Source organism: Phalacrocorax aristotelis, chromosome 3 (assembly GCF_949628215.1).
Source record: "Phalacrocorax aristotelis chromosome 3, bGulAri2.1, whole genome shotgun sequence".
In the NCBI taxonomy this organism is placed as follows: Eukaryota; Metazoa; Chordata; class Aves; order Suliformes; family Phalacrocoracidae; genus Phalacrocorax; species Phalacrocorax aristotelis.
The window spans coordinates 12,732,705-12,747,173 of NC_134278.1; the positions used below are offsets into that span (position 1 = coordinate 12,732,705).

Genomic DNA, 14,469 nt, shown 5'->3' on the forward strand with positions numbered 1-14,469 from the left:
CGCGCTGCCGCCCCCCGCCCCGCCCCGGCCGGCGCAGGACCTGCAGGGTTTGGAGCTTGCGGCGGTTCCGGTGACCCGCCGGCGGCCTGGAAGAGCGGGAGGGGAGGTGAGATGAGGTGAGGTGAGGGGCGGGCAGCCCGCCTCAGAGGTGCGGGCCTGGCAGCCGGTGCCGCAGTGGCCGGGCGCGGTTCCGCTCTCTGGGGGCGCGGGCGGTGGGGAGGTCGGTCGGTCGCAGGGTAGCGGCGTCGCCTGTAGCCGCCCCGCCGCGCTGTACTAGGGCAGCGCCGGGCCGGGAGCCCCGCGACCCGCCGCGCCGGGGTGGCTCTCTCAGGTGGCTTTGCCCGGGGCACGTTAGCGGTCGGGGCTGGCTTTTGTCGCCCGCCGCCTGGCATGGCTGCCCCGCCTGATGCGGGGCTCCCGCCGGCTGCCCGGCGCCGCGAAGGCGGGCAGGGACCGGGGAGCGGCGGTCGGCCCGGCTTTCTAGTTCCCCTGGGAGGCGAGTGGGTCCCTCCGGGGGAAGCGCTGGGGCGAGGGGGCGATAACCGTGGGGTTGTTCCCGCCCGCTCCTTCCCTGGTGCCTCCCCATAGAGGAGGCGGAGGTGCCTCCTGTACTGGTGCCTGCCGTACAGGGCCTCCCCAGGGCCCGGGGGGTGGTATGGGCTTCTTGTCCGTTAGCTGTGAACGTACGCGGAGGGGGGGCCGTGAACGTCGGGGTCGTGCAGCGCAGCGTGGGGCGTCTGCCTCGGGCAGCCCTGAGAACGCATGGCGCTCCGCCGCTGCGGACGGGGCCAGGCTTCTGCCTGCCGGCCCCTGACACCCGTGCCTTTCGAGTGCAACAGATAGCTCCCTTCGTAATTATAAACCACTAGAGTTAGCTTTGTGTTTTATTATCGCTATCGTTGTGTCTGTTTAAACAAACGTAGCGTGAATCAGCAGGAGACCGCGATGCTTTTTTTCCTTTTATCCCAACCTCTGCTGCCCCCCATGTCTCGCATTCACCCCCCCGTAGGTCTGCTCTGGTGTCTTGCCTCTGCCTCTCTTTTGCTAACTGGGTGAAAGGCACTCCGGGTTGTAACTGGTTCTGGGTGCAGTGTGGATAAAGCGGGTGTTGCGAGTGGCAGCTGCTTCCTACCCTGCGTGGACACCAGGCCAAGAGGAGGCTGCTGGAGAGCTGGTGGAGCGGTTTTGGTGGCAGGAGGTGGGTTGTGTCTGCTCTGGATGAGGCTGACTGTGAGCAGCCAGGTGGGGAAAGGGGTGGACAGTTGTACAAGTGCATCGTAATGGAAACTGTGGAAAGAGATGCCGTTGGTTAAGTTGGAGCATGGGTGGGCATCAGGGCGTGTGGCTTCCAGTGGTTGCAGCCTCTGTGTTCCTATACTGTGATATTAACAGGGTAAATACTTTTCTACTAAAACATATAATAGTCCTAATAGCTTTATGCAGCGCATTTGGGGATTGCGTTTTTCTTTCATGCTCTCATTACGTGCATAGTAATTACTTGGAATAATTTGTAGTGATCCTGTGATGTTTTTATAATTGGATCTGTCTTGCCCTTATTTGTTTCCAATTTATAGCCCCAGTTTTTATTCCTAACTGTGTGCTTTTACATTCTGTGATGGTAAAGTTAATTTTCTCTATTAAATCAGTAATTTTGTTTTGTTTTTCTGAATAACAGTAGGGTTCTTGTTTGAATTATTGGTGTTCCTGACTCTGTCATCACAAGTTTCTGTTAACATAGTCCTACTTTATATTGCAATATAATAATAAATTTAGGCTTTAGTATGATGACTGGTCCATTTAAAAAGAAATTGTTAATATTTGTCAGTAGTGTCCATCGTTGGCTTCCCATTAGTCTCTTACATATATTAAAATATTTGCATTAATGTATATGAAGAAAACTGGGGGGTCTTGGTGCAAGAGTTTTGGGAGCAATTAATGTAAAAAAAGGAACTACTTCTGTCAAAAATGTCAAGATGGTCAGACGATAAAATTCAAATGTGTGTGTCATTTTCTGTGTGGTTTTTTTTTAATTCTGATTATTGCTTCCTATAGATTTTAAAGCTTTTTTTTTTTTCTTGTGAAGTCTTGTTAGTGGATTCCTTGTCACTGCAGTCAGTTTCTCTTTCCTTCTGGCTTTTTTGTACCCACTGTAGGTATTACATCTGCTGGTACTTGTCATAATAATTTCTGAGGCTACTTCAGTGAAGTTTGCTTTCAGTTCCAGTTAAGTTTTGTTTGCAGTACTAGCTCTTCAAGATTTCTGGGGTGCAGACTATTCTGACCTTTGCCGTCGTCATGCTTATATTACATGAGTGAGTTTTCTTCTAGGTTATTTTGTTCTGTTTTCCACTCTTCTACTCTTTTTTCTTAAATTTCAAAACATTATAGTGATGGAATTCATAGTCCTGATCTTTAGTTCAGACATTAGTAATTGTGACATTTAAATCTTGTGTCTTCTTTGCTTTCTAGAGAGGTTTCAATGGAACAGCAAATTGAATGAATGCTTGTCTTCATATTTAGGTGATAGATAAATTCCAATAGCATACAAGTTACTCTTTCCTGGTCTGAGTAATTTAAACATAAAGACATGTTTATACAGGAAACTGAAAGTAGCATAGCAAAATGTATGTATGTGAATTGTGAAGTATATTTGCTTCTTGATTTCTGTGTGTATGGTATTAAACTACATAACAAAATGGAAATGGCATAATTCCTGTAAACACTTAATGGACATAATTATACTCCAGTATTTGATCTGAAATCCTTGCTGCACAAAATTACTGTAAGAATAAGAACATCAGAGGAGAAGTTTGTTGTGTTTCTGCATTTGCTTTGGATTTTGTTCATTGCACTTAATGGGAGGAGTTGCATATTATTTTTTTCTTTACCATTCGGATGCTGCATTGAAGAAGATTGAGTGAATTATTAGACACTGTTTTATAAAACAGTCAATGAATATCTAGGATAGACATTAAATACTTTTTGTAACAGTGTAACAAATTTTAATGTCCGTGGTGTTTCATATAATCAATGCTGTTGCCTGTGAGACTTAGTAGTGTGAGCTATCTGACCTTCCCTCAGCTGAGATCAGGCTGTAGTTTGACCAGAACATGAAGCTGGCACAAGTAAAAGAAGCTGCTCAAAGCACTCTGTTTCTCCACAATGACCCAAACATACAGATCTGCATGGTGAAATAGTTAGGCAACTTATCTCATTGAGAAAGAAAAAGAGGTTTTTTCCTGCAATAATTTTCAGTAGAATCAGTGCCTTGAGACAATTTATTATTCTGCTGTGTAAGGAACTGCTTGAACTTAGGGGGATGAGACAGAAACAGAAGAGGCAGAGGGAGGAGAGGCTGCTTCTTTCCACTGCAGTGCTAGTGGTTATGACTGAAGTCGTAATTTAACAGTCTTTATTTAATTGAGTTCTCTGTAGATTCTTCAAGTTATTAATCTTAAAACATTTAAAGAGAGCATGTGGAGCAAGACCCACAGAGAAGCTCTGGGAGGGCCCGAGGGCTTTAATGAGGGGGCTCCATGGGGTGCTAAGGTTGTGCGTTGCACAGCTGGAGCTGCTGTGCTCATCCACCCAGTTTTCTCAGGGACAGTGTCATCTCCCCTGCAGGACACAGGAGATTATGTTAGGAACTGTGAGGCTGACCTGCCTGCCTTCTCTCCTGGATTGTCCCATCTGCTCTGTGGGACACGAAGTGGTCACTCATTATCCTTAAATGTATCTGTGACTAGAAGTGTTTGGGTACCCAAGCTCCCAGTGTGTTTAGTCTCCACACAGTCAATTTGGTCTCAAACCACGGCACATGGTATCAACTTTGGACATGTAATGTCTCTAATGCTGGTCATTCTTTCCTTTCCTGCACCCCACCCCCATTTAAAAAAAAATATTATTATTTATTTATGTTTATAAATAAACTCAGCCTACTCTTAGGCCATTTGTCATGCAGCGTTCTTTCTATAGCAGTGGATGTTAATTACATTTAATGCCTCTGAATTTTGCTTGAACTGGTGGGATGCATTTAAGTTGGTTGACATCTTTCCTAGAAGGGAGATCTATATTAAATTCTAGTAAACAAAGTTATCAGAGTAGGAGAACATACTCTGTTTCAGAAACTTTGACATCAGAAAACTATGCAGCTGATGTCGGTTTTAGCCTGTTTTGGACACTTACCAGTAGGCGACTTAAATACTGGTAAATAGAATATTGTGCGTAGCCTTTGTATGAACAGGACCTTGCTTCCACTTTGGGCAAAAGTATGTGAACTTCCATGTTTTGCGTGGTGCTTTGAGGCTTTAGGTATGAAGAAGGTAATGTGTACTTCTGGGGGAATAAAAACCATGCCCTAAGGGTATGGTTACAGAAAATATGAGATTTTGACTAATCTTGATGCCTGTTGTTTCAGATTTTGTGACTAGTAGACCTTGTTACTTTTGCAAGAATAATTTCTGACCAGTCATTAGTGTGGGAAGCCTGTGCGTTGTTTATTCATTTGTAAAAGAAATATATACATGTGTTCTCTGTATTAGAGAATTGTGATCCTTCATTAATAAAATAACAGCATTTTGTTTACTGTGATCATATTACACTGCCTCACAAAAGCAGGCTGGCTGCGTGCAAGAAACAGAACAGGAACAGTGCTATGAATCTAAATTTTCCTTTATTCTGCTATTAAGTGTTCTGCATATTAATTTTCTAGACATTTGTCAACCACATTTAATTAATAAATTTTCTTTTTGCCTGCGCAGCTCACATAATCAAACCAGCATTGATGCTGCTGGTCATATTATGATAGTTAGGTACTTTCTACAACTTAATCTTCACTCCGTTACTAAAACCGAAAACAATTCTAGCAAATATCCCAAAGTCTAATGTACCAAACAAAACAGAATTAAGGTTGATTTTGTTGTTAATCAACAAACAAATTCAGCTTGATTAGAATAATAAAGTTGTGTTTCTTTTGGTCTAATACAATTTCTTCATCATACGCTTAGGTTTAAATCCATTGAAATTTCAGTGCTGAAAAAGTATGTTTGTTGCAATGTTTGCTATGATCTTAGTATTTATTTTACGAAAGTAAATAGAGTGGTATGTCTGTGCTGTCACCTGTAGGTATGTTTTCATCTCGAAGACTGACACCTACAGTCTTTCATTACTTTCATTTTTCAGTACTCATGGGTAAGAGAAAGGAAGTAAGTGTTTCACAGACTGGATCTTGCAAAAGACAGAGACAAGAATACGCAGATGAACATAGCGATGAGTCTAATGAAGAAGAAAATTCACAGTCATCACCTGATAGTAATTCCTCTCTACTGTCGGTAAGTTGTTTAAGAAGTTGTGGGGGAGGGGATGTATGAAAAAGCTGATATAAAAAAGTTCTGTAGTTTTGGTACGTTGAAATAAATGCCTTGCATGTAGGCTTTAGTGGAATCAATATAAAAGAAGCTAGGGGTAGTGGCTGTGATGAAGATTTCTGCATGAGTTCGTTCTTACCTTATGTCTTTTGGGTCATGTAGTTATAACAGTTAATCATAATAACTGTATTGTGGTTTTATAGAACAAATAGTACTGAACTTGTCAAATAACCAAATAAAGGAAACAGATTTTGTTTGATAGAAGTAAGGTATATTTGGTTTATGGTTTTAGTAAAAGCAGAAAATATATTTAGAAAACAAATTATTTACTAGAAGAAGCACTAAATACTTGTTTATTTTGCACAGCTGACACTTTCAAATGACTAAAAAACCCTAGTGTTCTGAAATGCATATTTTGATGGAAATAAAACCAGAAAACAGGACTACCATTTTTTCTGCTTTTCTGTAGTAATTGAATTCTAGTTCTATGGAGGATTTTAAAAAAGTAATTTCTGAGATTGCAGATGCTGTCTTGTGTATTACAAGACACGGTGTTTGATTTCTGCTACACAGAAGCATTATTCTTCATTTTTTTTCAACAGAAACTGTTCTGTGTCATTGGTGTGTTTATTTTTCCTGAGGACTTTGCTTTCTTAGAAAACAATGCCATTCTGAAGCACTGGCAATAAAACTAAAGCCTCCTGTCAAGACAATACTTAACCACTTGAACAGTCGGCTCTCCCATTTCTAGTTTAATTTCCTCCTTCCTGATCTAATTTTTCCCTCCTAAGCTATACTAAGAATTCTCACAAATACTGTTATTCCAGTAACAGAAAAATCTTTCTCTATGGTCTTTACTACCTTTCTGATAACTCTGTAGAATTGATGTTCTTAATCTTTCATATTATATTAATTATAAGTTAGTTATGGGGAGAACTGAAAGTTACTCTGGGTCAGCGATGAGCTTTGGTAACTGTTTTGCTTTTACTATGTAACTGTGCTGTAGCAAGCAACTTTTCGTAGTGTCATGAAATCCTGATTTCCTGGTAGCTTGTAACCACTGATGTTTTGTATCATACTGTCATTTGAATTCTCATTATATATGAAATAGATAAACTGTATCTCATTAAAATGCGTACATAATGCCAGTCTTAACTCTTAATTCTTTAGACTGTAGGGGATGTTGGGGTAATTGAAAGTATCCAGCTGAAGAACTTCATGTGCCATTCGATGTTGGGGCCTTTTCAGTTTGGATCAAATCTTAACTTTGTCGTTGGAAACAATGGAAGTATGTATTAATTACATAATTTCTTTGTCAAAGAACACTTTTGTTAATATCAAATAACAGTTTGGTTTTTTAAAAATTATTTAATGTTTAATCATTTTCGAATTGTTAATAAGAATTTAGGTGATGCAATATTTATTTGAAAAGTTATTACAAGCCGTCTTTTAGTATTCACTTTTGGACTTGGGAACCAGACAGGTCTTTCCCAGTAGTTCAAGGCTGGTGAAAAAGTTAGGTCTTAAATTTGGAGATTTGCAAAAGATGATGTGAATATAAATCTTTTCAAAGCTAATTCATATGTAAATTTATATTTAAACTAAATGTACTCACATGTTCATTATTAAATGCACAGTAGTTTTCCAAGTGTATGTCATGTCAAAACTGTTATAGGAGAAGGAAATTATACTTATTTATGCAAGCTCACTTCTTTTGGAGAGAGAATTTCAAATATTAAACATAAATTTTTAAAGAGAGCTTAAACCTTTCAAATGGTTGCATAAATGATAATGTGTGTTTGATTTCTTTTGTTGTATGCTGTTTTCTATATGCTTGTAAGGAAGGGGAGATTCTTTCCTCCTCAGACAGGACATCTTGTTGAATGCAAATTGCTAAATATAAGTAACAGAAGTTTGGGTCAGCATGTTTTTGGGAGTTTTGAGGGAGAGCCTGGGAAGTGACAGATGTTTTTCTAGAGTTGTCACCATTTTATATGTTTGTTCAACAAAAACAGGATTTGGACTTTAAGTGCATGAATACCTAACCAGTCAAACAAAAATCTGTAGTGTGAACTGGATAAAGAGTTACAAGAACTTCTTTTTAAAAAAAGTTCAATGCTTCTATTACAGGTGGAAAAAGTTCTGTATTAACTGCTCTTATTGTTGGACTTGGTGGAAAAGCCACTGCCACTAATAGAGGTTCCTCATTAAAAATGTTTGTACGAGATGGAGAGACGTAAGTAAAACTTTTGGTTTTAAGGTTGAACGTGTTGTTCAGTGATTGTGACTCAGCTTAGGTGATCAGTTTTCTGTTCACCTTCATTTTTCTCTGTTCTCTTATAGGATCTACCAGGTCTGAATAAAAAGCATAACACTGAAGAGACTGTATTTAAACAGAAAAAAACCCACCCCAAATTACAAACAAAAAGCTTATTAGAAATTTTACCAGTAATTTACCAGTAGTATACCATTATCTCTGAACTAGCGGACATAGTGATATGTCCTGCCTATTGCCCAGTTCTTGCGTACTACTTCCAAGATGTACTTGAATATCCTACAGAAGAATTGAGTTCATTAGAAACAATTAATATGAAACTAGTTATCATTGTTCTGCGAGTGGTGAGGTTAATTTTTCTGTCTTTCTGAATGAACAAATATACAAAATGAAGACTTTGACGTACAGGTGGATTGTTAAACTTGCAGGAAGTAGATTCATGTCTGCTGCAAAGAGTGGGGATAACATGTTTAGGGGAATCAATGAAAAGCTGGGAGAGGACGTTTAGAAGTTTAAGTTTACATAAAGCTGTAACTCAGAGCCCCAGGCTTTTCCTTTCAAAGGTGCTTTGAGTAAAATTGTTCGCAGTACCTGCCTTATACATAAACAACTTAGTGTTTCAGCATTCACCTGAAAAACAGTCTGAATTCAGAACTGAAACCAGATCTCACCTTTTCTAGAACACCTTAAGCATTCTGCCATAGATTACTTTGGTTAGGGATGGCTGGAGAAGCTAAGAAGCTGTTTTCTACACAAGCCAGTTTGGAGACAGGACAACCAAAAAGCAACTTGATTCTGCAACCTAAATATGGGGACACTGGGATGGGAAGGGAAGGTGGGGGAAATGTGCTTTCACAGCTGTTTGCTTTTGGTTCATGCTTCTTCTGAAGCACAGAAGGTACAAACAGGTCAGTGTACGGCAGCCTTTCTGGCCATGTGTCTGATGCTGTTTTGGCTCAAACAACATAAATATATCTTGTTCTGATTGGTACTGTGACTGACTCCCAGCTGTGACCTGTACAAGTTATGACGATTTTTGTGGAAAATTAGAATGTTCTAATTTTTTATTTTCTTTTATTTTTTTTAGATTTTGAACTAATTTCACTTGTCTTCTTTTATTGCTTTTATTGTTTAGCTCTGCAGATATTTCCATAACATTGCGAAACCAAGGCAGAGATGCATTTAAACCAGAACTGTATGGTGGCTCTATTATTGTGAATCAGCACATCAATTTGGAGGGAAGCAGAAGTTATAAACTGAAAAGCAAATCTGGTTGGTGGTAATTTGTTTTGTTCTCAGTCTTAAAAGCTCTTTAAATGTTTTAATTGCTTTAAATGCCTTGATGTTAGTAAAGGATGATGTTTCTCATATCATTCATTATTCAAGGATCATGTCTATTTTTTTGTGTTTACCTTAGACTAAGAATATTTTAGCATGTCAAAAGCAGTTGTGTCAGGTTCTGCATGATGTGAGGTCATACAGTAATTGTCATTAGGAAAATCTGCTTGTGTGATGAGGCTGAACGTACTTTTTAGTCTTTTTGAGTTTTTGTTCAATTTGCTGATTTACCTAAATCCTTTCGCAGAGGGTTTATGAGGCAAGGAGGGACTTTAATTAGAAGTTTTTCTGCACAAATGCAAATACAATGGAAAGATTAAAAAACCCAACCAAATAGTGTTTCTTATTTAGGACTAAATCTGTGTTACAAAAACACTAATCTAAATTTTACATTTACTAAGAACCACTAGACTGAACAAACGCTAGGGCATTTTATGTGTCTCTACTTTGGACCTACTGGTATTTTTTCTTTCTTGTTTTACCATTAGGGACCTTAATTTCTTCAAAGAAAGAGGAACTTCTAGGAATACTGGATCACTTTAATATACAGGTAATAGTCATAGTGTTTAAATTCTGTGCAATTTAAGACATCAGCATGTGATATTATAATTCTTTAATTAAAAATCAATATTACATTTTGTTAAATGAGAGAGGTTTGCACCTTCCGTGTTCTTTCAAGATTAAATACAATGGCAAAAGAAGATTGAAATTTATACCTCATACAATGCAGAATAAGATTCTGTCCCAGACAGACAAGTATTTTCTATGATCTGTGAGTCATGAGCCATGTATCCTTTTAACGAAACCCTTAGCACATGTAGGTTTTTTCCCTACCTGGAGCTTTTTTTTTTTCCTCTGCTCATTATTTCATTTTTTGCTGTTACAGAAATTTGAGTGTGTTTTGCTGCTTAAGTGATTAAGGAAAGATTAGGCAGTGCAGATGAGGTTTAAAATATTCAACATATTCAGCCTTTCAAATAATATAAACTTCTGTTAGTGTGCATTGATTTTATTTTGTGGAAACTTCCATAAGAATATATGGGGCAATTTTTTGCATTAAATGCCATACTTTGATCAATTAAATGAGAAATTAAACAGCATTGGACAAAATTTCTGATGCTGATCTTGTTAAATAAATGGAAAAAACAGCCACTGCCTTTCTAGAAGTCAGCTATCCTCCTGGAAACAGTTCCTTAGTGATCCTTGTTGTGGTTCCAATTTGTACTTGATGGAGTTGGATTTAAAAAAAAATTTTAGTTGTTTGTTCTTGGGTTTTTTTGTTTTATTAAAAAAAAAGTGGTAAGAGGAGCAGAAATCTTAATTTCTGGATCTGCTTCTCTCAGATTATTACTGAATTGCTGGGCATGGAATATGGAGATGGTTTGCACAGTTTCATGGATGTGCAATTACATGAGAACTTTTTAACTTAAAATAAAATGAAAGTAATTTATTTTTACAGGTAGATAATCCTGTGTCTGTGTTAACCCAAGAGATGAGTAAGCACTTTTTACAGTCTAAAAATGAAGGTGACAAGTACAAGGTAAGAAAAATCATTTAACATTTGGATTAAACATTAAAATACTGATTTCAAATTTTTAGGCATGGCATTCGGAGGAAAAAAAATTCAGAATTCTTAATTATAATGACCTGTTGTGCATTAACTCAGGTAAGCAGCTAAGCACCACACACACACAGTCGCTTGCTCACTTCCCTTCCCTGCTGCCCTGCTCTTGGGATGGGGGAAGACGAAAGAAAGAGTAAAAGCTAGAAAACTTGTTTGTTGAGATACAAATTGTTTAAAAAATTAAGGAAAAGCTGGAAGAAGAGAGAAAGTAAGCAAAACAAAACAAGAGATGCAAAGGCAGTCTCTCGCCACGTCCTGTGGGTAGATTGATGCCCAGCCAGTTCCTGAGCAAAAGATGGCTAACCCCTCATCCCACGGGGGTTAGTGAGCAGGTGCCTGCGTAGGGCTTAGTTGTAAGCTGAGGTTAAATCACAGCAATGACGTTTTGTGGGGTGGAATATCTCTTTGGTTAGTTGGGGTCATCTGCCTGGCTGTGTCCCTTCCCAACCTCTTGCACATCCTTCCAGTCTATCCACTGGGAGGGCAGAGTGAAACAGAGGATGCCTTGATGCTATACAGATGCTCTTCAGTGACAGCTAAAACCGTAGTGTGTTATCAGCATTGTTTTGGTCACACATCTAAAACACAGCACCGAAACAGTTGCTATGAAGAAATTTAACTCCATCCCAGCCAGACCTGGTACACTGTGTTATTGTAGCAGTCTTCCACTTGCAAAAACAATTTTTTTGATGTTTCTTTTCTCTAAAGACATGGATAAATTTATAATAATTTAGGATGCTGCTGGGTTAGTTCATTATTCAGAAATACCTCACCAGTTATTTTACTTTGGGTATCAGTCAGTGTGCATAGAATTTGGGATGAGTGGTCTTTGTACGGTAAGTATTTCAGGTTCACTTATCTAAGTTGCTGAATCTAACGTCTACATCTCTTTATTCCTTTTTAGTTTTTTATGAAGGCAACTCAGCTGGAACAAATGAAAGAAGATTATTCATCTATTATGAAAACTAAAGAAAATACATGTACCCAAATAGAACAAGGAGTAGAGGTATGTAAAAGTTAAAATAATTGTTAGTGCAGATCTGAGCACAGAACTAACTATAGGAGTTTTGATTTGATTAGGTCTCAGTGACATTAAATTCTGAAAAAGAAATCTTTCCAAGATTTCCTATTATATCACAGATTCTTGCACTTAGGGTTGAAAGTCTTTCTTGCCTTTTTGTTTTTAAGCGTCTTCAAGAACTTAAGCAGCTTTATTTTGAAAAAAAGGAACATTACAAAAGCATTGCGTTTGTGAATGACATGCGAAATCATCTTGAAGACTTGAAACATAAAATGGCATGGGCAGTGGTAAATGTCTTGTTAAAATATGCTTCCTCATATGAAAGGTACTTTAAATTATCATATCTGCTGCGGACATTCTGATAGATGCTAATATATGCTTCTGTTTAGGTGGGTGAGATGGAAAAAGAAATAGAGCCAATCAAAGAAGGCATCAGAGCTGAAGAAGGAAATACAGAGAAGTTTGTTCAGAAGCTAGAAGAATGCCGGGTACATATATGGTTTAAACCATATGTCACTCTAGTTTTGGCTTCTTGACTCAAGAATAAAAATAATGTTTAAACTATGAATGTCCTTTAGCTTATAAGCTATTGAAACTGCCATCTTAGCTTCTCACAAGCAGCAAAGAACATTCCCATTTATACACCTTTGTAGCCATCTAAACAGTAACATTTGCATTCCACGTTTCATTGCATAATAATATTAGGACATTTTGTTTTCCCTTGTTTAGTAGAGGTATGTGTGTGGGGGTTCATGCTGAAACTTTTGTTTCAGATAAGGGTTATATTATTTTGACTGGGAATTTGAGATTACTAGCATTGCCATATTCCAGTGAACAGTAATTCAAACTATTTTATTGTTGAGAGTACTTCCTTGTGCCTATTTTTATAATGTTGGAGCGTCTTTCAGAGTTCCATTGTGTAGGTTTCCCTGGGTATCATTGTCTGTAGAAAAGATCAGTGTCTGATTTTAGGAGACATCGGGAAATTTAACAAGAGTCTTTGGATGGTTCCTAAGCTTTCTCCAGGTAGCAAGAAAGAATAATTTTGCCAAACATTGAGATTCGCATATGAAATGTATCTTTTGCAGAGAAATACTAGGCTTTTATAACCTTTTGTGTATAAATAGGGAAAAATATTTGCTTCTGGCAACATCAACGTGTTGTTTCACTATACATTTAATTATTAGCTTTAAATGCTCCCAAAGTAATGTTCCAAGAGGTAATAAGTTCAAAGCAATACGGAACATAAAGCAGGACTCCAGAGTGAGTTTACTGGTTTCCTGAGTATTTTTCTTTATTAATTTTCATCTTAGCTTATTCATATCGGCAATGACTTGTAGGATAACATGTCAGATTGACAGGATATGTCAAAATGAGACGTGTTGGATAGATTCTTTTGAGAGGTATTTGTTTTGTAATGGTAAGATGTTTTAAAGACAATTTTGCTTTGTTACTACTTGTGTATCATTCTCTTTTTGCACCAAAGGCAAAAGTGAGTGAAGCAGAAGAAAAGTACAAAGCAATACAAGACAAGTTGATAACAATAAGTGAACAAGCACAAGCCCTGCATCCTCAGTGTATTTCTTTGAAGGCTGATGTACAGGCAAGAAGAAAAGCAGTCAATGAAGCTGAGGTAGGCAAAAGGAACTTTCAAAGTTCATACCAATTTAAAGCTTTAATTTTGTCCGTGCTGTACCCGTATGCACTTCTCCATCTGCGTCTAGGCTTCCTGAATCCATAGTGCAGTTCAAAATAGGTACAATTTCCTGCCTGACATGCAAGCAGTTTCTGTTCAGGGTCCATAGGGTTTATGTCTTTACACAGGTGTTAAGCTTAGGTTAAAATAAATATGATTCAAGTTAACTGTGTCATTCCTTCTTTTCACATTCTTGAAATTCAAGTTATGTCTGTCTGTTCTGATGCAGTTCAGTGTTTATTTACTCATAACTGTAGTTCTTTCTGAAGTTTTTAATTTCTTGCTTCTTCTTATTAAACTGCTGTATCCTGTTTCCTTCCTAGGTACTTTATAATCGTTCTAGAACTGAGTTAAAACGTCTGGGAAAAGACGATGAACAGCTGCGTAAACGAATTGAAGAACTGAAAAGCAGGTAAATACAGAGGTAGTGATTACAGTGTATGCAGGGTGTATGTTATTAAAGTATAAGTATGCAGGGACTGAGCTTGTGTGATTAATGAGAAAATCTGCAGTAACAGAAAATATTTATTTGAATTTAAGCAGGGTCCAGTTAAATACTTAAATATTTCTGATCCAGCTTCTTTGCATATCAAGATTTTGACTACAAGGTGATGAGGTAACTGTGCAGAACGAAAGCTTTCTTTTTTGTTGGTGATAATATACATTTTCTAGTTTCCATGGTGTTGCAGAACAAATATACCTTAAACTAAATGTAATAGGAACATAACTGGGGAGAGTTATGTGTGATTACCAAAAAAAATGTATTTATGCTTTGTAGATCTTTTAAATGCGCAGAATCTTAAATGTAACCTTCTGATGCGTAAATCTTTTGTATGATACAGGTAATAAAGCAAAGTTCATTACACTTATAAATCATCAGTGTGGTTTTAAAATATTGAAGTATGATCTTTTTTAGTACTAATCAGGCGTCAAAGCCTGAACAATTGGAAAGACAAAGGAAGATCGCATGCTTAAGGGAACAGTTAAAGGCATTCCATGATGAAGAAACAATGATTGGTCAACAGGTGGATCAGTTTCAGCAGGCTATATATAAGTGTAAGGAGGAACATGCTAGACTTAAGTAAGTTATACTTTGAATGAAACCGTTTTCCTTTGTTTCAAGTTATAAGAGGTCCCTTCTTATATACC

The 14,469-nt window shown here is 38.1% G+C and overlaps 1 protein-coding gene across 3 annotated transcripts in view; it reads left to right on the top strand.

Annotated features, from left to right (window-relative positions):
* The first annotated feature begins 21 nt into the window (after positions 1–21).
* Positions 22–14,469, top strand: part of SMC6 (structural maintenance of chromosomes 6) — a 35,295-nt gene continuing 20,847 nt past the window's right edge. Inside the window, exons 1-13 of one of the 3 annotated variants that reach the window (XM_075086752.1) lie at positions 22–116; positions 5,182–5,330; positions 6,537–6,654; positions 7,497–7,602; positions 8,777–8,913; positions 9,468–9,529; positions 10,439–10,519; positions 11,508–11,609; positions 11,792–11,911; positions 12,014–12,112; positions 13,111–13,257; positions 13,644–13,732; positions 14,237–14,401. In XM_075086752.1, coding sequence (XP_074942853.1) covers positions 5,187–5,330; positions 6,537–6,654; positions 7,497–7,602; positions 8,777–8,913; positions 9,468–9,529; positions 10,439–10,519; positions 11,508–11,609; positions 11,792–11,911; positions 12,014–12,112; positions 13,111–13,257; positions 13,644–13,732; positions 14,237–14,401 — 1,370 coding nt within the window. In that variant the 5' untranslated portion in view covers positions 22–116; positions 5,182–5,186. Of the gene's footprint in view, positions 117–1,009; positions 1,199–5,181; positions 5,331–6,536; positions 6,655–7,496; positions 7,603–8,776; positions 8,914–9,467; positions 9,530–10,438; positions 10,520–11,507; positions 11,610–11,791; positions 11,912–12,013; positions 12,113–13,110; positions 13,258–13,643; positions 13,733–14,236; positions 14,402–14,469 lie in introns of those variants that run through there. The other 2 variants (XM_075086753.1, XM_075086754.1) reach the window with 2 other exon arrangements.